At 50.8% G+C, this 22,448-nt stretch overlaps 1 protein-coding gene across 1 annotated transcript in view; it reads left to right on the top strand.

Moving 5' to 3' along the window:
• Positions 1-2,725: 2,725 nt before the first annotated feature.
• The window catches only part of PODXL2 (podocalyxin like 2), a 33,348-nt gene continuing 13,625 nt past the window's right edge, over positions 2,726-22,448 (top strand). Inside the window, exons 1-4 of the mRNA XM_058812739.1 lie at positions 2,726-2,949; positions 3,211-3,281; positions 3,417-3,497; positions 13,390-13,683. Coding sequence (XP_058668722.1) covers positions 2,726-2,949; positions 3,211-3,281; positions 3,417-3,497; positions 13,390-13,683 — 670 coding nt within the window. The remainder of the gene's footprint in view (positions 2,950-3,210; positions 3,282-3,416; positions 3,498-13,389; positions 13,684-22,448) is intronic.

Raw genomic sequence — 22,448 nt, 5'->3', positions numbered from 1 at the left:
TGGTGCTGCCCATCTCTGCTGGCTGTTTTCTGCTCCACTGGCAGCGCTGACCTGGCTGATCGATGTTGCCACTAATTTTATTTAATTTTCTTGCCTAAGATGTATCTTCTCCTTTCATACTCCCCCTTTGTTGCTCAGCCTGAGATTGATGTATAATGTCAAAATAAATCCAGGGAGCGCCATGAGCTTCTGAGATTTGGGAGCTGGATGTGGCAGGGTCAGGAGATCTGAAAGGCTTTTAGTTACCCACTTGTAGTGAGCCACCTGCATGCAAAGACAGCCAAATTACCAGCAACAAAGTGAAAAATGACAAGAGCATTCATTAAATGCCATGCCTGGGCTAGAATCTCAGTGCACTAAAGTGTTTTTATCTCATCTAATGGGTAAACGACAGCTCGGTAGTTCCTGCTGCAATTCCTGCTTGGTGGGGGCTGAGGGCTGCATTGATTCTGGGATAAAAAGGACTTTCAGAGCCCTGCATGGATGTGGTCTAAAAGAAGCCAAAAGCAAGAACTTTGGTCCAAGCCTGTCAGCTTTTCCTTGCCAGGCTGGGGAAGGGGTGCAGCCAGTCTGTTACCTGCCCTGGTTGTGCTGGGGGAAGTTGCAGCACTGGGGCAGATGATGGAAAGAAAGAGCTGGCAAAAGGAGGCTGGCAACTGCACAAATGGGTGACATGTGCCAGGGCCAGCCTGCTAGGAACTGCTAAGGTCAGTATCAATAATAGCAAGTACTCTCAGGTGGCTGTTTGATTCATTACAGAGTTCAGCAGCTTATGGCACGTTGACACCTTTCTCTAGTTGTTGAAAACCAGCAAGTTCATGACAGAAAAAAAAAATACCATAAATTTTTCTTTCGGGAGATTCACTCTTCAAACAACAACAACAAAACAATCAATTTATTTACAGGAAAATAAAGACTCTGGGGTGTTTTTAATGAACAATTCCTTAAGGGATAAGAATGCTTGAATTTAAAATCCTGATCACCCTCAGAGCTATGTCCTGCTGTCTCAGTGACATGCTGTGTGGGAGAGGCAGAGTACCAGGCACATGGTACAAGCCCTGCAAGCACAAGGACTTTTGGTGAGACCATGACAGTACAGCTGTTTCCTCAGTTGGAACTTGCAATGTTGGATTTTAGCATCCCCTGCCCTCCTAGAATGTGTGAAAGCTGCTTTGAAACCAAAGAGAAAGGTTCCTAGCCACTGCTGAGGAAAACTTGAAATCATGAGCAGAGTGCCCAGTGAGAAGGGACCAGGATGCTTTTGGGTCCTTTTGGGTCCTTTGGTTTGGAGTCATGTTATATTTGTGGCCTTGAACCAAGAGTTGCACAGCTTTTCTGAGGGGCCACAAGCTGCAGGACGGGAGTGGGATGGCTGCAGTTCATCCAGCTGGCAAGAGGGGTGAAGCAGGGAGCTGGCATGTGTTCCCTCACAACTGCTCTGGTATGCAGGACCTCTCGAGCCTTGTTTCTTGGACACCTGTCTGACAAAGCCCTTGCTTGAGTCATTTGCTGTAATGTTGTGCCCTGAGGCCACTAAAGATGTGTTTAATTTGAAATTTAGTGTAATTGGAGCAGTTGGTCTGGTTGCTGTAATAATGATTTTCGGCAGGATATTCAGCATGTTCCTCTGCTGTGCTATCCACCACAACTGCTCCAAGAGCTACAAACCCAAGAACTGCTGCAATAGAGATTTTTTTTTTTTAAATTTTAATAGAGCACACAGCAGTTTGCACAGAAGGGCATCAAAGAGGGGACGTCAGCTGAATTAGTATCAATGTGACAGCCTTGGGTATGGTGGTGACACACCATGGAATGGTTTTCCCAGCAGGTGTCAAAGCAGCTGTCCCTGCTAGGGCAGAGGCTCCAACACAGACCCAGCTTCAGAAACAGATGCCAACACCCCAAGCCTCAGGATGCAGTGAGTGATAAAAGACAAGAAGAGATTTTCTGCTGGATCTCATTCTAAGCAGCAATGAGAGGCTCATTGGGGCTGTGAAGGTCAAAGGCAGCCTTGGCTGCCGTGACCACGAGATGGTGGAGTTCAGGATCCCAACATAAAACTGGGAAGAGCTCCAGATCTGCATATCTTTATTTGGCTGATAAACCAGAGAGTCAAGCTTCCATCCAGAGGGACCTCGACAGGCTGGAGAAGTGGGCTAAAAGGAACCTCCTGCAGCCCAGCAAGGTTTCAAAGGGATGCACTTGGGGAGGAACAATTTCACACACCAAAATATGCTGGGGCCACCCAGCTGGGAACCAGCTTGACAGGAAAGGACCTGGGGGTTGTGGCAACACCAAATAAAATGTGAGCCAGTGATGTGCCCTTACCATAAAGGTACTGATGGTATCCAGGGCCACATTTCCTTCCAGTGGTGCCCAGTAACAGGGCCAGGGGCAATAGGCACAAACCGAAACACTGGAGGTTCTTTCTGAACATCAGGAAACACATTTTACTGTGATGTTGAGCAGTGGCACAAGTTGTCCAGAGAAGGTGTGGGGTCTCCAACTTCGGGGATACTCAAAAGCCATCTGGTCATGGTCCTGGGAAACTGCCTGTAGGTGACCCACCTGACCAGGGGCTCGGACTAGATGGCCTCCACAGGGGGGAAACGAATTTGCCCAGGGGGAGAAGTTCTTCTAGGTGATGAAGTAGGTGGGAACTGAGGGGTGAGGGAGAAGCGGTGGCTCCGTTACCCATGGACAGCTAAAGAGAGGTCAGCGGGCGATGCGGAGGGTCTCTGCTTTGGGGGCTGTCGCTGCCCCAGAGTTGCGGCTGGCGGGGCTCTGCCCTCCCGGGGCTCTGCCCGTGCTGCCGGGCGGGTTCCGGCGCATCCCCGCTGCCCTCCCGGGGGCTGATCACCCGCGCCCAGCGCAGGCAGCCGCGCCGCCGGCACTCGTTGTGGGCACCGGGGCCGGCGTGCGGGGACCGGGGCCGGGGGCGCCGGCCGGGTGGGCGGCGGCTCCGCAGGCAGGAATTAGGAGCGGACGGAGGGCAGCGCTCCGCCCCCGGGCCGGCGCTCGGCGGGCAGTGCGGACCCCCCTGGCGGCTCCCCGCCCCCGGAGCGGCGGCGGCGGCGGGAGGACGGGAGGAGGCGGCGCCGGGCGGCGGGATGCGGAGCGGGGCCGGGCGGCGGGCGGGCGCGGCGGCGAGGGGCAGAGCCCGGCGGGCGGCGGGGCGGCCCCGCTCCCCGTGAAGAGGCGGTGCGGCAGGGCAGCGGCCGCCGCCATGCAGCCCTTGCACCGGGCCCCGGCGTTGCTGCTGCTGCTGCTTCTGGCCGCCGGTGAGTGAGTGAGGCTGGCGCGGCGGGAGCCGCTGCCATCCCTACGGGCTGGGCGGCGGGTGGGTGTCCATCCCCTCCGCGGGCACCGGGACCTCCGGGGGGAGGCGGCTCTGCTCACCCCCATCCCGGGAACAGCGCTGCGCCGCGGCTCCAAAGCCCCGGGGCGCCGGGACCTCTGCGGCGGGCTGGTCTCCATCACCCCGCCGTTCCCCGCAGGTACCACTGACCCGGGTACCGGGACTTGCGGCGGCTCCCATCTCCCACCCCGGAGCTCTCCCCCTGTGAATGGCACTGCCCTCTACCCGGGCATCAGAGCCCTCTGGGGCAGCGCTGCCTGCCCCGGGACCCCCTGCGCTCCCGGCACGGCGGGCTGGCTGCACGTGGGCTGCTCTCCCGGCTCTCCCGCCCCGGAGAGGGGGCGCCCGGCACGGAGCCGCGGGCACCGGGCGGTCCCGGTTCGGCCCGGCCCGGGCGGTCTCGGCTGCGGCAGCGCTGCCCCGCACCGCCCGCTCGGGTGTCGCTGCCTTCGTCTGGCGTCGTGGTGATTTTGCGAACTACCGTGAAACTGATACAAAGAACGGGCCCCGCGAATTGCTGCACGATTCCCCAAGAGCCTCCTCTTGAAATTTGGAGGAGAGGTAGGGTGCCAGGAAAAGGCAGTTAAGTGCAGGAATAATTATAGTCGGAATAGTTATGAATGCTCTGCTTCTATTTTTAAATAGTCTGGGGAAATTTCCCAACAAAGGGATCCCCCAAAGACCCATGAGGCTGAGATTGTCCTCTTCCTCCTTAATGCATCCCTTTGTACAGAAATCTGGTTAGTGTGGAACAGGAGTTCTGAACGGGGACATTTGAAGTGTGGGGGAGTCTTTGTCTTGAGTCATTCTGACAGGGAAGGAAGGGCTGACTTACCAACCAGTCACTGTCTTCCAGCACGACCAAGCTGTGATACAGTGACATCCAGTCCCCTGGCACATCTCCTTTATTACCCCAATCTCCTGAAAATGTTCATGGGGGAATGTGTCATCTGTAGAGCCGCTCTGTCTATGGGCTGTTAGTCTCTGTCATCTGAGGCTCCTGAAAGAGAAGAGATAAAGCCTTTTGGGTTTGCAAACAATAGTGAGCTTAAAGAGCAAAATGGATCTGAAAACCTGTTGGGGTTTTGTGCCAATACTCTGTGGCAAGGAAGCAATAAGTCTTTCTGGAGCTGAGGAGGGAGCCAGTTCTGTGGTTTCCTCCAGGAAGGTTGTCCACACTGAGGGAATACCTTGGGCACAGCTGGCAAGGGTTCTTCAGCCATGTCTCAGCAGGAAACCCTGTCCCCAAATTCAGCCAAGCCTCCGCCTCCTCCAGAGAAGAGTGTAAGATGTGAGGGGGGAGCTGCCACAATCCCACCCTGCCAATCTGCCAGCAAGGGTTGACCCCATCCCCATAGCTGGAAATCTATGTTTGCTTTGCACAGGAAGGAGAGGGACCACATGGTGGTTTTAAAATGTGGCAGCCAAAAGGACCACCACTGGTACTGCTGTGCTGAGGGGAGGAAATGCTTCTTATTTTGCTGAGGCTGCTGGAAACTTTCTAGTGGTGTTGTCCAGCTGGTTGTGATACAGAGGATTTGGGTGCTTGGCTTTCCCTGTGATCCTCCCTGCTGTCCTAGCAGGAGAGGCACAGGGATGGGAGGTGAGGAGCAGCTCCCAGGGACAGCTCAGTTCCTAATCCAGTGAAATTTGCAATCCTGGTGGGCTGTGGCAGTACTGTGGGGCTGGACTTGGCTGGCCAGGTCTCCCCAGACCAGTGGGCTCCTACCCAGATGGGAGGTCAGGAGTGGAGATGCAGACTGCTGGGAATTTGTAGCTCAGGCTCTGTTCTGGGTAGTAGCTTTGCTTGGTGGTTCAGGATCAGTTCCAATCTGCAATAATTCAGTGCACCCTGGCCTCACTTCTCCAGTCCCACAGGACAGGAACAGTTAATATCTGAAAGGGAGCTGGATTGACTGTGTGCAGTTCCCCACGTTTCCCTGGGCTGGGAGCCTCCATGGACCTGCAGGATGTGCTGAAATGGGACATGTCCCTCATCAGGGTCCCATCAGACTGCTGGGCAGCACAAGTCTGTTGGCAGAGTTTGCAAACATCTCTCCAGGCTCTAGGGTATCCGAGCCCCTTTGGTTTTGCAAGTGTAAAAATGATGCAGGGGGAGAAGGTGGGAGTTGGTCTCCTTCCTCTTTTTGTCTCCCCAGGTGGCTGTCTGCATGTGGGCTGTTTAAGGGCTTTTTTTTTCTTTCTGCCTGCTTAGAAGATGTCTTGTTAGCATTGTGTGAACAAGGCAGAGATGAGGGAGTATAGATCAGGATGAATGAAAATTCCCTGTAGTCAGTTTTTCCTTGGCCGCCTCGCTGCCATAAGGAAATGTTCATTTAATTACAGGCATCAGGGGTAGAAATAACCACATTAAGCCCTCAAGGGGAAGCTGCCGGCGACGAGCTGCAGATCAGAGTGCACAGAAGTTTTCCCACTCACTCTGCCTGGGAAGAAGCAGTGTGGGTACCTGGGGGAGCAGCAGCACTGACAGCCCCACTGCAGGGCTGGGGCTGCAGGAAGGTGCACCAATCTCCCAGCTGGTGCTTGGGGAACTGGCTCCTCATTCCTGCTGGCTGCTTGTGGAAACCAGGGCACTACTGAACCACGTAATCCCAAAAGAATGGAGAGAGGCTCTTTGTCAGCCACACGAGCACAGCCTGCACCGAGGCCAAGAAAACACGTGTGTTGGTGTATTCAGAGGGCCAGGGATGCTGGCAAGGAAGGTGCACCCTGCTGGGGCTCAGAGCAGTGCCTGACTGTCCCTGTGCCTGGTGAAGCCCTGTTGTGGTTACCAGGCTTTGGATGTACATTCTTGGTTGGGGTCAATTTGTTTGTGCTGGGAAAGCAGCTTTGCAGCCCTCCCTCTATATGCCAGCTGCAGCCATGGCTCCTCTTGCCCTGCCTGGTGTTGTGAAGGTACTCAGAACCCTTATATGTGCCCTGGGACCACCAAACCTTTGCATGAGCTTTTTTTTTTGCCTAGTATACCTGAGGCTGTTTGGAGAGTGGAGCCTCTGGGGGATGCAGTGTGTGGCAGGGTGGTTGTCATTGCTCTGCTGCAGGGGCTGGAGTGGAGTGTTTTGTGCTCAATGTTATGCCAGGGGATTTAAAAGGGGTGTAAAAGGTTTCAGTTACATTTTGATAGGTGACCATGTCTCAAGGAAAGTCCCTCAGGCACCTGAGGTATTGCTTGCTCTGCCTGGGCAGGAAGGCTCTGCAGTAGAAGCAGGCAAGTGCCTTTATTGGGTGTGCTGGAAATGAGAGTGAGCATTGTGGGGTGCATAGCCCAGGCTGGGCCAGAGTGAGAAGAGGAAGCACAGGCTTCAGGGGCAGAAATAACCACATTAAGCCCTCAAGGGGACTTGAGGCACTTAAGACCTCAAGGGGACAGATGAAATGCTTTGGGCCTGCAAGAGGGCAAAGAAGTCTGTGGGCTGTGGTTTTTCTCTTAGATCAGTGGCTTTCATCCCATGGTCTGTTAACTCCTGGGGGTCTGTGGGCTGTTTGAAGGGGCATGATATGCCTCTTCATATGCCTATGAAAGATTTGGCTATGAAAGATAACTAGGATAGAAAATTCACTTGTACTGTGTAGAAATGTCTACCCAATGCTGTTTTCCCAGGGGCTGCATCTCCCCTGGCCCCAAGCTGGGAGCTGCCATTGTCAATAGCAGGAATTGAGGAGGAGAGCAGACGTGGTGGCAGCAGAGGAGGGAGGTGTGAAGGCTACGAGACAATCCAGGGAGGGAGGGAGTGAAGGCAAACAGTCTGGGAGACTGCAACCAAGTGAGATTGTGGCTCCAGGCATGAATGGTTGAGCAGAGGGGGGAGGACAGGCCGGCATGGTGAAGTGTCTCCTGCTTGCAGGGAGTCTCTGGTGTGGGAATGGGTGGAGGTGTTCAGAGCAGTCTGGGTGCTACAGATCCTAAGGACAGGAGACCTGACACATCTTTGCGTTGGGGTGAGGGTGCCCAGCAGTCCTGGACACCAGCCCCAATGCTGATCAAGGGCACATCTGCAATTGTCTGCAAAAGCAGGTGCATCCCTGGCAGTGCTGTGCTGTTTCCCATGGGTGTACCTGGCCCTGCCTGCCGTGGATGTTCTCTGCTGAAGTGCCCAGGGAGCAGATGTTGGCCGTTCTTTGTGAGGTGGTGCCCACCCAGTTCGTGCAGACACGCACTCCCTGCAGCTGGGTGGAGCTGGAGCTCTCATTAATGCTTGCTGTAAGGAGCTGTAAAAGCTTAAAGATGCTGGCACAATATCCTCTAAAGAGCTGTCCCATTGCAAGGGCTTCTTCCATAGTGCCTTATTGCTCTTCTTGGTGTAGGTGGGTATGTATGTGCTCCCTGCAGACCAAGTGCTTTTCCCATTGCTTTCTAAAACATGCTGGAGATACGGGAAGGTGGATGGTTTTAGAGAGACACTCATTGAGGGACCTGGTTGCTGGCAGTACCAGAGGAGGATGGCAGTCTGATCTTGTTTTCTGAAGCCCTAATTGGAAATGATCTCTGAGATTAGGGTCATGGCTGGGTGTGTAAGTAGTCTAGTGCAGTGTGGGAGCTGCAGTGGGAGAGTTCTCCTGGTCGTGTGTCCCAGAACAACTATGGTCTGCAACTCTGAATGAGCACCAGAAGAACTTGGTTTCATACTCGGTCATCACATATACTTCCCTGTGCAAGGTGTTGAGGGTTTGCAGTGCAGAGGCTCCAGGTGACTGTGTGGGAATCAGCTTGGACATCCCTCAGTCAAACAACATTTCTGCCTCTTCCTCCACTGGCCATGGTTGGGATCCCTTTTTGTTATTTAAATTACCCTGCATTCTGTTATGTTCTGGAAGTGGTTGTGCCCTGACCGTTCTGCCCTGGGGCCTCTCTCCTCTCTGCCCTTGGGCCTTGCACTGGGCCTTTCCAGGCACAGTGGCCTGGGGGAGGGAATATCCCTGGCAGATGCTTCCCTCATCTGGTCATTGTGCTTCTGTCCTAACTGATTATCAGTAAATGACCCATTCCTGACCCAGCTCTCCTAGGAAATAACATTGTTGGGTAGCTCCTGGCTGTGGGGTGGGCTTGAAAGGAAGGTCAACGGTAGCAGGGCCAGATGGACATTCTTGTGGCTGCTTCATTGGCAGTGCCACCATGCTCTGACCTCCCTCCCTGTGCAAGTGTGCTTGGCTCTGCCAGTTGGTGGTGACTGGTAAGTCAGAGTGTGCCCCAGGCAAATGTTCTTCTCATCATCAGGCTGATCCTGCCTGCTTGACACTGTGGTGTAGCCACAACACTCAGGAAGGAGAGGTAAAACCAACCTTCTGTTGGGTAAACTGATGAGCACTCCAGCCCCTCTAGAGATCAAGCTGAGGTGGTGACATCTTAAGGGATGATTGTGTGTTTCCTTGGAGAGAAATTGAGGTTTGCTTGTTACTAATTAAAAAGCAAAAAAATTTTAAAGGCTATTTAACACAGTCACAGCTTCAACAGCTAGATTCCATTTCATCTCCCCAAATCCCTATTCTCATTTCAGCTGGACACAAAAATTACTTATTTCCTCTTTAATTTCTAGTCCTGTTCAATAGGTCAATTGGGAGCTTTTAAATAGCTGCCCTGTCCCATGGAGAGGTGACTTGCTTTGTGGCAAAGCGATGAAGTGATTTTTGGTCAGCCAATGTAGAAAACACTTTGGGGTTCTTTTAGAATTATTTAGAATTGGGAAACTGCTTTTGTTCACAGCACTTTGTGACAAAGATGGCAGATAGCCTTTCTTCAGATTTTTTTTTTTTTTCTGTTGTTGAGCGAAACTCCCTCATCTCCTTGTCTGGAGCTCTTGTGAATCCTCTGCTGAGCTGAACAGAGCGAGCTTCACCACTTTGACTCAGAGCTGTTTTCTGAGCGGTCATGGGGTCAGCACTAGCAAACTTTTTTCATCTGTATCCTCCTGGCTGGCTTTTCTTCAGTGGCCTCAGAAAGGTAGCACTGCAGCATTATTCCCTGCTGTTGGAATTGCCCCACTCTGCTCCTAACAGAGATGAAACACCTTTTGCACTGGCTCCAGCATCACCTCTGTGGCTGCTGGCGGCAGGACAGCGCGCAGCCAGCGCAGGAGCTCCCGTCCCGTCCCGTCCCGCCTTTGTTCCCTCTCCCCTCTCAATCTACCTCTCCCACTTTCTCTGCTTTCTGGCCCCTCCTCTGTCTGCTCTGGGAGGGTTTTCCCTCCCGTGCTCTAAGCCCTGCTGTTTCCCCGAAGGCTGCCTGCCCTTTTTAGCATGCAGAGCCTCGTCTCCTCCAGGTTACGCAGAGGTGCCGCAAAAATAGAAATGAGAGACAAACGCCCCATTGAAGCAGCTGGTGAGCCCTGGCTCCGTTCCCTGCTCCCTCCCATCTACAGTTGCAGGTCTTTATTCATTTGTTTCTTTATTCCTATCACTTCATCTGCGTTTTAGAATACAAAATCGGGAGCCTGATGGCTGGTAGAAGTTGTCTAATCCCTGTTACCCGTCCTGGGAGGAAAATGGCCTGCAACTGAGGTCTTGGGCATTAGATTTCCTTTCTCGGCTGTGCTCCCCTGCCTCCCAGCTCAGCTCATGCTTTGATTCTTTCTTTGCCTTGGAGTTGACAGCTGCGTGGAGCTCCTTTATGAGAGGCTTGAAAGAGAGGGGGAAGATGGCAAATCTTCGTGCTGCTTTTTGGCTCCCCAAACCTTTGGGGTTTTGCTGCCTGTGCAGAAGGCATGAATGAAGTAGTGTCAGGATAGTGTCTGGAGAGGTACTGATTTATACCCTGGTGTGGTGACTCTTTAAGCCCTGGGGCATTCAGGCTGGTGCTGGCACAGAGGGATCCCCCAGACCAGTCTCTGCATCCCGTGCCTGTAGATCAGACCCCAAAGTGTTACTCACATCCAGCCCAGGAACAAGACACCTGTCTTGCTCAGGCTGTGCATGACTCATTCCTAGGGATGAGGTGGTGTAGTTTTATCTTGGGCTGAGGAAAGCAGCCCAGTAAACCAGATAATGCAGCTTAGGGGGTTTTAACTGAGTAAACACTTCAGAGTTAAAGGAGGGTAAACAAATTCCCAGCATCTGAGCTTCCCACATGGATGGAAATAGCTCTCTGGATTACCAGGTTCACCTGCCATGAGATGTGTGTTGTAGAAGGGGTGGCGTGGGCTCTGGCTGAGCTCTGTAGGCAGCCCTAACAGAGTGTAGCTGGTGGAGAAGAGGTTTGAGGCAATGTAGATGCTGGCACAGAGGTGCATTTTGAGACTGCCTTGCTGCTGGGGAGACCCAGGATGTGCTTTGTTGTGTGGCTGGAAAGCTGAGGTGCCACATCAGCCATGTCTCTGTGAATGGGAGTCAGGGGAAACTGAGGCATTGGGGTGGATAAAGAGCTTGCTCAGGATCCAGGCAATCAGTTGCAGTTACATATAAACCAAATATTCCATGTGGCCTTGGGCCTGCCATGGTCTCTTCCTATCCTGCTCTCCTTTGCTGGATAGCTTTGAGAATAATGTTTTTTTTCCTCTTCCTTGCTGCTCTCTGTCATGTTTGCTTAAGCTGCAAACTCCTCAAGACAAGTGCTCTCTCTGGTGCTCCATCAGGGATGCAGGTGCTGTCTGTCAGCTGGGGAAGCTCACACTGGAGCCTGCTGAGCACCCCAGAACCAGCACAGGGCTGTCCTGGGTCTGTGCTCACACTCAGGGGGTGTGCAGGCTCTTCATTCCAGCTGTGGACTTCACTGTTCCTGCATGGCTCAGGAGTTGGCACATCCCTAGAGATGCCATGAGGTGTTTTGGTTGGCTCTGTGATGCTGCAGTGGCTTCCTTCCCCTTTGATACTCTGCCTCTTTTGCCATTCCCTTTTTGTTGCTGTTCAGGCCTCAGCTGATCTTGCATTGGGTCAATAGGGCAAAACAAACAAGATTGAGAAGTGCTGAAGCCTGGCCCAAGTGTGCATGCAAAAGGGTAGCCAATATTTGATTTTGATGAGTTCAGAGAATAGTGGAGGAAGGTGGAGAGGGTCAGAGCAGGCAGAAGACTTCCAATTGCATTTCTGGCTTCCTATATTCCCAGGACAGGTTTGGTAATCTGTTGTCAGGTGAGCAGTGACTCCCAAATTTTCTGTGCCAACTTGCCAATGTCTAAAATGATCACACCAGGGCCAGCCCATGTGCCATTGCCCCACAGCTCATCATAGCACTTGTCCTGGTTGGGATTTGTGCTCCTGGGATGTGGAGCTGTAGGGCACAGTGCTGGGTAGCAACATCAGGAGGTTGCCTCGTCTGTGCCCTTGCCTGAAGGCAGTTCAGCTCTGCTTAAATCATTTCAGGCCTTGTGCATCCAGATCTGTGTGCAGCTCCCAGGTGATGCCTCAGCAGTGCTTTGTAAAATCTCTGCTTCTAATACTTCACTACTCTGCAAGGATTTTCACATCTGCATTCCAGTGATATCTCAGAGCTGTTCCTAATACAGGAGTTTCTCCTCTTAAGACATTTCTGATGGATGTTTTCCCAGCTTGTATCAGAAATGTTTTGTGCTAGTTCTCAAGGGGGCTTATCACTTTATGCTATTTCTTTTCATAATATTTCTGTTATTCCCATTCTCAAGATCACCTAGCTGTACCTGTGGTTTTTCTGTGCAGCGAGGATGTCTCCTTGCTTTCTGTCCTTGGCTAATTTCATTATCACCTTCCTACTTTTTGTTGCAAGGTCACTTAGGAAAATGTGATAGAACAGCAGATCCAAAGACAAACCATGAGGAATTTCACTGGTAGCCTCCCTCCAGCACAAGCCTCTGTAATTTTTTTGTACAGCCAATGCCTTGCAGTTTTTCTGCTAATAGGTGTTTTTTCTTGTGTCTCTTGTAATTCCTCATGAGGCACTGTATCAGATGTTTGACTGAAGTCCAGATGGATTAGAGCTGCTGCATTTCTGTTGTCTAGAAAATCAGTTATCAAAGAAAAATACCAAATTAGTCTTCATTTCAGCTTATTCAATTAGTTCAGTTCAGTGACTACTTCATTAACAATTGAGGAACTGAGTCTGAGCTGAGAAAGCAAGAAAACTTGTCCTTTTTCCTTCTAATCTATGAATAAAAATCAGCTGTGAGAGGATGAGTTCTTTTAGTTTTGATGTGCTGAATGATAGAAATGGTTCAGTTCACCCAAATTAGTTACTTCACTTGCTTAACAAAACTGTTGTAAATATAAAACAGCTTTTGGTAATTTTATTTTTTTCCTTATGCCTCCATATTTATAATAGTATTTAGTAGCTGAATAAAGCCAAATCCCAGGTGCTGTTTTCTTGCATTTTGATTGGAGTTCAATATGCATGTGAATGTACCTTGACACAAATCACAATTAAAGGCTCATCTAGGAATCAAGAAGTGTCAGTCAATCCTTCTAATAGTTAAAATGGAAATAATAATGATAGAAAAGTGCAAAATGCAGCTTGCTCTCCTGCTTAGTGTTAGGTGGATGTTTGCTGTTGTCACAATATGATTGTTACCTGTAACTGTCAGCCCTTCCTTATGGAAACCTACAATGTGACTGCACTGAAGTTCAAACCAAAAAATAGATTTTCACCCTACAGATTTAAAACATGATCAATACTCGTTGTAGATAATATTGGTTTGAATCAGCCTCCCTGCATATAATAAAGCTGTAGATCAGGACAGCCTGATAGAAACTGTCATTGCTTTCACAAGGCCAGAGTTTCATGGCTGAACTATATGACATTCCACCTCCTCTCCATGATTAACAAGGCACCTCATCCTTTAACAGAAGCAAAAACACCTCAGAGAGGGTGAATCATCACCCCAGAAAGAGGTGCCTCACGCTGGATGATTGCTTGGCACTGACTCCCCCTGGATGTGAACGCCACTCTGCATGCCTGTGGACATTTCCCAAAATACCCTAATTTTCCTCCTCAGCTGAGAGCACAGCCCATCTCCAGGGCAGGTTGGCTTGGCAGGAATAGGTTCCAAGGGGAAGGCAAGCCCAGTGGGTGTCATTCCTCTCTCTGATGTGTGTTTTCTGTCATCATACAGGGACCGTGTGCCTCTGCCTCGCCTCCTCGGAGGACCCAACTGCCGATGGCCTCACATCAACCTCCCTGCTGGAATTTGCTATGATGTCCCACCTGGAGGCCATGAATTCCCACGAGCAAACCCGACCAGAGGCTGCAGAGCCAGACCTTGCCCCTGGCTCCCTGCATGCTGCTCCAGGGTCAGGCTTTGCCAGTGAGGAGAATGAGGAGTCCAAGATCTTGCAGCCCCCACAGTACTTCTGGGAAGATGGGGGAGAGCTCAACGACTCCAGCCTGGATTTGGGACCAGCAACAGGTAAGTTCTTTTTACCCCATTCTTCCTCTCACTCTGCAAGGACTCTGGGGAAGTGGAGGGATGCAGGGATCTATCTTCCTGCTTTGACACAACTCTTGCTAAGAGGGCCTGAGGTTAAATGTCAGCTCTGTTTTCTCACCTCAGTGCCTGATGTGTCCCCAATGAGCCCTGAGCAAGCACAAGCTTTAGAAACCAAGTTACAGCTGAGCTTTTTATTCCTGAGGTGCTATGAGCTGGGAAAAGCACTGTCTCCATCTAGTTTCCCATTGCCTCATGCCCTCCTTTCACTTTGTCCCCTTTATGCTCTCTTCTCTCTTGTTTTTTTCTGTTGCTGTCTATTAAGCCCAACTTTAAGGTCTCAAGAGCCCGACTGAGATAAAGGCCATCTTAGCATTTGAGTCAGAACTGAGTTCCCTGGGTCAAATTCTGGATTCCTCACTCTGTGACTTCAGTGGGGATTTCATTCAAGAGAAAATAGCAGGTTTTGTCCCTTGGGCAGCTGTCCTGTTGCCTATCCTGTCCTGCTATTTCCTGAGAAGTAATGACCAAAATGGGTTTCATCGGCATTTGAGTTTGCTTTCCTCTCTGGAGTGTTTTTCTGAGACCACTGAGTCCCCTCACTAGTCTCTCCCCAAGCCCCTCATTGGCTTTGAGATGCTCTCAAAGAGAGGGATGGCAGGAAGGAGGAGGTGCATTGCAGGGTTTCCAGTAGCTTAGGAGATTATTTCACATGCTCCTCTCTTAAGTGTCATGTGGGGCATGTATTAAGTGTTATCCAAGGGCCAGGCTTCAGCCTTATCCCTCCTCCCTTATGCAGTATCGCTCTCAGCACATCTGACTGAGGTCTGCAATTAGAAAGCACAAGTCTTGTTTTATCTCCTCTCCTATTTCTGTGACCTTAAAAAACACCTGTGCTCACACAGGGCTGAGAGCTGCAGAGCTGTGGCTTGGGTTGCCCACTGGGGCACAGCGCACGCGATGTGGGGCAAGGGCAAGGCCAGCTTAGGTCTCCAAAGCCCTTTGCTCACTGACAGTGCTGCTAAACCTGTCTGCCTGTGCTCTGGCTGCCGGGGGGCACTTGCAGGCCTGGCTGTGGGGCAGCTGTGCCATGCAGTGGTGCTGGGGTGCATGGGGACCTTGTTGGGATGGAGTTGTTGGGACGGGGCCATTGTTGGGATGGATCCGTTGGGATGTGGCTGTTAGGATGGGGCCGTTGTTATGATGGCGCTGTTGGGATGGGGCCTTTGTTGGGACGGGGCCATTGGGATAGTGCCATTGTTGGAAGGGCACTGTTTTTGGGATGGTGCCGTTTGGGATGGTGCTGTTGGGAAGGCACCATTTTTGGGATGTGTCATTGGGATGGCCCTGTTGGGAGGGCACTGTTTTTGGGATGGCACTGTTGGGATGGCCCTGTTGGGAAGGCGCCGTTTTTGGGATGGAGCTGTTGGGATGGCACCTGCTGGGAAGGCACCGTTTTTGGGATGGAGCTGTTGGGATAGCACTTTTGGGAAGGCACCGTTTTTGGGATGTGCTGTTGGGATGGTGCTGTTGGGATGGCACTGTTTTTGGGATGTGCTGTTGGGATGTGCCGTTGGGATGGCACTGTTTTTGGGATGTGCCGTTGGGATGGCCCTGTTTTTGGGATGTGCTGTTGGGATGGCACTGTTTTTGGGATGTGCCGTTGGGATGGTGTTGTTGGGAAGGCACCGTTTTTGGGATGTGCCGTTGGGATGGCACTGTTTCTGGGATGTGCCGTTGGGATGGCACTGTTTTTGGGATGTGCCGTTGGGATGGTGTTGTTGGGAAGGCACCGTTTTTGGGATGTGCTGTTGGGATGTGCCATTGGGAAGGCACCGTTATTGGGATGGCGCCGTTCCTGCCGTGCATCCCAGGGACGCGCTGTGGCTCAGCTGCTCCCGCGCGCTGGCAGCGCTCAGCGCCGCTTTTCTTGGTGTGCCAGCAGGCACCTGCGTGTCCTCACAGATCGGGACGTGACTTGGAGAACAGCGTGTGCTTGTGCATTGAGGGAGAGATGGCTGGTACTGAACCCAGCCTTGCCTCCTGCACGTGCCTCGCCCCATTTGCATGCGGAACACGCCGCTCTCTCCTTCCGTTCTCGCCTGCAGTTCTTTCCTGCAAGAGCAGATGTGCTCTTTCAGCTGTCCTTTATGCATACCCTGCCCTATCCGCTGCCCAGCTAACCACTGCTCTGCTTCCAAGTGCTGTTTCTTCCCCTGACAGTTGCTGTGTCCAGAGCTCATGTCTCAATGGCATTTCAGAACCTTGGTTAATAGAACAGTTTGAATTATTCAAGAGCTGGGAGCACATTTCTACTTAAAATTTAATTAGAAACCTGCCGTGTGTCATTTTACAATAAAGGATATTGTAATAGCATCCCTAAATTGGGCAGTCTTCTCCTGTCATGCAAAGCCTCTGTATGAGAGATGCACCCAACCGATGGAACTTACATGCTGCATGTGTGACAGATGCCATGTGATACGTTGTGGATCTGTGTGATGACATCTGTTGGGTTGTTTTCAACGTATAAACCCATTAAACAGTTTCAAACAGCTGCTGTTTAAGGAAAAAAAGTTTATAGTGTAAGTTTTCCTTATGTGAGATTTCATTCAGTGAAGTGTAACACAGCATAGTTGATAGCTCTGTCCCAGGCACACACAAGAAACACTGCATCAATCAAGACACAGAACAGGGTTGTTGTACTCCTAAAGACAGAAAATTACCTACTATGAAAGGAGACCTGTGCTGGCTTCTTTTTGTCTTTACACAAAGATATTGGGCCTGAACCTGGTCCAGGTACAGGATCTTGCAGATAGACCATATCTCCTGCTATTCAAAAGCTGTATGAGTTATCTCTATCTCTCCTTTTTTTATGTCTGTCTGAACTCTGGGTGGGGAGACTGCCCTGCCTTTGTGTGACTTCAAGGCTGCAAGAGCTAAAAAGCAATAACAATCTGCAGCTGCTGCTTTTTTTTTTTTTTTTGTTAAGTGCACAAAAAACATCCTTTAAAAATATTTATAGAAAACATTTCTAGGGCCACCTGTTAGTCCATTAAAAGTGAGAACAAACTCCCAGTGGAAGAGCACAGCTCAGACTAGGGCTCTGGTTCTCCTGAATAATGTGCTTTTGCTGATTTATGTTACCGAAGAGTGATTCTATATCGACATCAGTGAGCACTAACCTTTGGAAGGGTCCTGACATTTGTCTCAGTCTGTCTGAGGGTGCACAGAAGTGTGCATTTGCATGTGTGTCACCCCATGCACAGCTGCTACCCAGTGGAGCCACACGTGGAGGAGATGGATTAGGGGTCTGGTGGGAATGTGGATGCTATATCCTTATGGAAAGAAGCAGTGTGTGATTTGTACTGCTGCTAAAAAGCAACTCAGTGGAGCTGTGAACTTATTACTTCTGCATTCCTCCAGGCTTCCAGGGAACCCAGAAGCTTCTGGTTGTAGTTTGGGTTTGGCTGCTTTGCTTCACCTTTAGCAAATTGGCCTGAGCCACAGATCAGCTCAGTGGACCTGCAGGGTCTTGCATCTGGCCCTTCCTCTTCTCCTTTCTTCCCATTTCTCCATCTTGTTTTGCTTGGAGGCTTCCAGTCCCCTGTGTTTCCTGCTGTTACACAGGTGCCCTTGGCAGCAGGTAAAACATCTCATCCAGCTTTAGAAGATGGGAGTCACTAGGGTTGTAGGTCTCTTTGAATCCCTTGTTTTTGGTGAAGGAGTTCATGGTGGTGTATCCACCCTGGAGTTCTCCCTGTTTGCAGCTCTCAGAGTTCTCCTTTGGCTCAGTCAGGATTCACTGTCCCACATGTTCCTCTCTTCCAGTGAAGGCTTGAGTGTGAGGCAGCCTAATCATGAATTGCTGGGAAGTGTGGGCTCCTGAAAATGGACACAAGACTTGTGAATGCCTCGTGCTTGAGGGCACTTAGTCCCTCTCCTGCCCTGCCCAACAGCTGAGCGCTCAAGGGTTGGAGTGCACCATCCCATTTCCCAGTGTTACTGTGGGCTGGCATGAATCTCACTTCATTACAGCCAGGGACTGCTCTTCTAGCTCCAAGGTGGTTGAAAACCAAGGGATGACTGTACTGGGAGCTATCCAATCTAGTTTTTTAGATTGGTGATTTCCTAGGACAGCATGTGGTGCTTTGTGGGATGGGGGAGCAAATTGTAATCTTTTAATTATTCATAGCAATTAGCAGAAGGGATTCCCAGGGGAGTTAGGACGAGGGATAGTGGGACAGATATGTTAGACTATATTCAAGAAGAAGTAAGTTTTCTGACCAGATAATGGAATAAAATATGTTCCATCTTATCTGATAGTGAGATTCACTTCATTCCATGATGAATTACTTGCCTCTGGCAAGAGAGATCCTGGTATCTCTCAGCCTTACTGAAATCTACTGCCTCTTCATCCAGACTGACAGCAGATCTGCAGTTCTTAATACCATCTTCAAGCCAATCATTAATGAAATGAAGCACCTGGTAAAGACTGTCTCCATAAGCAGCTTAGTGCTGAGCAGCCTCCTGCCCTAGCTCAGCTCCTGGGATGCCTCTTGTTTATGCCCTGGTTTAGTGTACAGGGACAGGGGTGATCTATCTTGGGACCAGCCAGCTCTGTGAAGACATTGCTGCCAAAGGCTGACCTGTGACAGAGGGTTTCAGGGCAGGTTGTTACTCTGGTGCAGCTATCTCTGTGTTTGGGTGAGGATGGCTTATTCTGCCTTTATTGCGGTCTCTGTGCTGTGCTGGGATAAGGGATGAGGCTATTTGGGAACAGCAGTCCTTGGTGCCCAGTCTGTACCTCAAGCAAATTCAACCATAATGTGGCCTAAGCACTTTGCTACTTTGGGTCTCTCTTTTGACTGTGATCTCTTTTGTGTGTGTGGACTTGTCTCAGAGTCTCAGATAATAACCTCTTCTAGTACTTCTGGAAGATTAGTATATTAGCCCCAACTGGCTTAATTCCAGCACCAGTAATTGTATTTTGCCTCTTTGAAATCCCCCTGTGGTTTCAATCAGCTGGAGTATGACTTTTTTGCAGTAAGCCTTATTGTTCTGTACTTCAAAAAAAGAGAGCAGATACAGTTTCAGACCTGGCTGCATTTTTAGTGGAGTGCACCATGTGATTCCCAAAGTTGGCAGATGTTTTAGTGTGAATGATGCTATGTGTCGTGTTTGGAACCCAGGAATGGTCTTGTCTTTATTACAGGACCTTCTAGTTATCAGTAATGCAATCACTGGTTAACATGATCTCCCAGTTTAATCCAATAAACACCTTATGGTCAGGTTATATGTACTAAAAAAAATGAGGATCACCCTCTTCCTGAGTTGTCACAGTTACTTTAAACAGTTAATAGCAAATACAGGGAACCTTGTGGGGCAGTAACTGAGAGCAGCTCTTCTGAATGGCAGAGAAGCAGAAATCTAATGAATTAAATTCTGGCTGGGGAATTGTGCTTTGGCACAGTGCCATGTCTTGGTCCATCTGGTGTCAGGGAAGTTTTGATATTGATTTTGGAGAAAGCAGGGCATTGCCTGAATGGTGGCTTCTGCAGAGGTTTGAAGCTCATGTTCACCTCTCCCAGGGAAAATCATCTCCCCTGGCAAAGAAAATGGATCTGTGTGACCCAGACCTGGGTCTGCTTGGAGATGCAAAGGGCAAGACTTGGAAAGGCTGTGAAAGATGGTTTATTTAAAAAATACTGCCTGAGGGGTTTTGTAAGAGAGCTTGGAAAGGAAAAGCTGGGTGATTGTGGGGGGCAGCTGGATGCTGCAATATGCATAATATCACCACTGATGGAAGCCATTAAGGGGTGAAGCTAAGGATGTGGTGGTAAAGAGGTGAGACAGAGGTGTGTAATTTCATATCAGTGGCCAGACTCCCAGGGGGATGGTGTGGCTGAGAAGCTCTGGGAGGGTACATGATGTAGAGCTGTGCCTGCCTGTTACACTCCTCTGGTCCATCCCTGTTAGACTGTCTGCCAGAGGTGCTGGGACAGTTTCATCACTCCAGTGGTTGGTTCTCCTGAGCTGTCCCCTCTGTGATCAGGCTGGCTCTGTTGTGGCCTGGCTGCTCTTGTTTTTGGTGGGAAAGGGACACGTTGCCATGTCTGTGTGTGGCCACAAGCTCCTCTTGTGCTCCAACCTACTGCTGATCTTGGTGGGGGACAGCAGACCCTGTCAGGGAAGGAGCTGATGGTGTGTGCAGCTACTGCCTCCTCCCTCCTTGGGCATCCTTGGCCTTGGCAGAGCTCTGCTTCCTTCCTGAGATTAGATGAGCTGATAAAGGAGCCAGGCAAATCTGGCATTGCAGCCAGCTCCAGGATACCTGTCTCCTTTAGCAGAGGACTGTCCCATTCCTGCAGCAGGAGCACAGGCTGCTGTGTCTCTCTGCCTCTCTGCTCCATGGTTGCTGTTTCTCCCCACAAAAGTGGTGAGGAGGGAAGTGGGTGGCACTGGCACTGTAGGGTGGGAAGGGCTGTGGGTGCACTGCCACGTGCCCAGAGCATGGGAACCAGGTGTGCTGGGTCTGCTGAAGGCAGAGCACAGCCAGGTGAGCCAAGGGGGTTGCAAACCGCTAGCTGAAGGGGAGCTGCTACCTGAATGCTGGAAGAGATGCTAAAAGTGGGAGATGCCCTTTGAGTCCCCTGAGGGTTGGAGGGAAGAGGAATCAAGGGAAATGCTGAGAAGACTCTTCAAATGGGCAAGCTCTGCATTACACAGATGAGTGACAGGCCAGCTGGTCTGGATAGGGGCTTGGGAAGAATATGCTGGGACCAGCTTAGGGGCTGGGATCATACCAGGGAGATGGACAGGGTGCAAAACTTCCTTCAAATCAAAGAACAGGGGCGTAAATGAAAAGAAATATGAGTGCCTTAAAGTGCCTTAAATCTGATTTTGAGAAGTTGGCAGATGCCCTTGTTAGTGAGACAGGAGGAGCTGATTCCAGACAGGAACTGTCTAGCTGAAGAGTCTGGAAGGAAGGATTGACTCATCATAGTTGGCATCTGGATGTGGCACTTGGGGATATGGTTTAGGGATGATAACAGTGCTGCTGGGTTGATGGTTGGACTAGATCTTGAAGGTCTCTCCCAACCTTGATGATTCTGTGATCCTTCCTAAACTGGGAAAGGGATGAACCCCTTTGGTAATGGGGTTATATGGAGAGATTCTCGTTTTAAGGAGCACAATCCAGCACCCCTGTGCCTCAACGGGTTCCCTACTTGAATCTGAGAAATAGCCCTCTCGGGGTTTGAGAGGAGTTGAGTTTCTAATCAGTGGGGTCTTAAGAACCAGACAGAAGGATGTTTCCAGCTTAACATGCAGGGTAGTGGGGAAACCGATGACAAGTGGGAATGTTAAGCCAGTTAGTAGCAAGTGTGAGGATTCCTGTGTCTGCTTCTACCCTGTTGATTTGTTGGCCTAGAGAAGCAGCTCAGGTTTCAATCTTTGGCTGCCTTGTAAGATAGAAGTCTGCTGGGAGAGAGTGGGATGGGTGCTAAACTTTCTTTGCCCAGAAGAGATGGCAGAGGCGGCAGTTCCTCTGAGATCTTTAGATCTTGTTGGTGGAAAGGCAGCACAGCTGCACCATGTGGGGCTTTCCCCTATGGGAGCCAATGAATCTGTGGCAGAGCACTCTAAGGAAAGGTTGAGTGTGTGACTGCAAAGGAGAGCTGACAGGCTGGGGGCATTTCTGGTCCTGTGGGATGAACCTCACACTGCTTTTTTGTGGTTTGTTTTTTTGCTGTGCCCATCTGCCTGTCAGTTTGTGCTCTGCTCCAGGTGGAAAGAGGAAGATGTAAAGAGAGGAAGGTGTAAAGGACTTGAGAATATCTTAGAATGTCTTTAGGCAAAGGAGATGGCAGATTGGATCACTGATCCTTGAAAACAACATCATATCTGACAGGGCCTTGTTTTGAAGGGTAAACTCCTCACTTTTCATCCCCAGCATGTCAGGGCAGAGGGGGCTCTTGGTGCAAACCCTGAGTTATCCCTGCAGCAGCAGGAGCAGCAGAGCCCTGGGAGCTGCACTAAGCTTTACTATCTGTCTGAGACAGTCCCACCCAAACCTCCTCAATCCCATGGCCTGTGGCTGTTCCTGCCGTCCATGAAGCAAGGCAGTGACCATGTCTGCAGACACTGGGATGTTACCTGTTGGGAAGATCAGTGCCAGGCAGTGGAGGAGAGATGGGGTTTTTTTGGTCTGTGCTGCTGCTGATTGCTCTTGCCAGCCTCCTCGGCCTATGAGGAAGCATCAGCATCTGGCTGTTGGGAAGCAAAAGTCTTTTAATCCTCAGAGTCTTTGGGTGGGGTGTCAATTGGGGGTGCTCTCTAGTGACACACAGCAGCAAAGCAACATGAATTCCGCCTGCCCTGGGCAGTGAATCCCAGTGGCCTCTTTGCAGACAGAACTGGGAGCCAGTCTCCACACCATGGCTCTGAAGGTCAGCAGCTGGGTAACACTCATCTTTGGGCAACATCTGGGAGGAGTTGCTGACACCTTAAAGGGAATGAGCTGTGGGTTAGGAAAGCCACTGGCCAGCTGAACAGGGGGATCTTCACACCTCCTGCCTGGGGTGGATGGAACAGCGTGGTTTCTGCTGAGGAGGGCTGGGCAGGAGTAGCAGGGCAGTCCTGATTGCCAGGGGATGCCCAGGGCAGTGGGTGTGCATGCTGACATGGCCTCTCTGCCTGGGAGCCTGCACCCACTCTGGCAGCAGCGAGCAAGGGATATGTGGAGTTTT

Source organism: Ammospiza caudacuta, chromosome 12, assembly GCF_027887145.1.
Source record: "Ammospiza caudacuta isolate bAmmCau1 chromosome 12, bAmmCau1.pri, whole genome shotgun sequence".
Taxonomy (NCBI): Eukaryota; Metazoa; Chordata; class Aves; order Passeriformes; family Passerellidae; genus Ammospiza; species Ammospiza caudacuta.
This window is presented reverse-complemented; position numbering and strand designations above follow the sequence as displayed.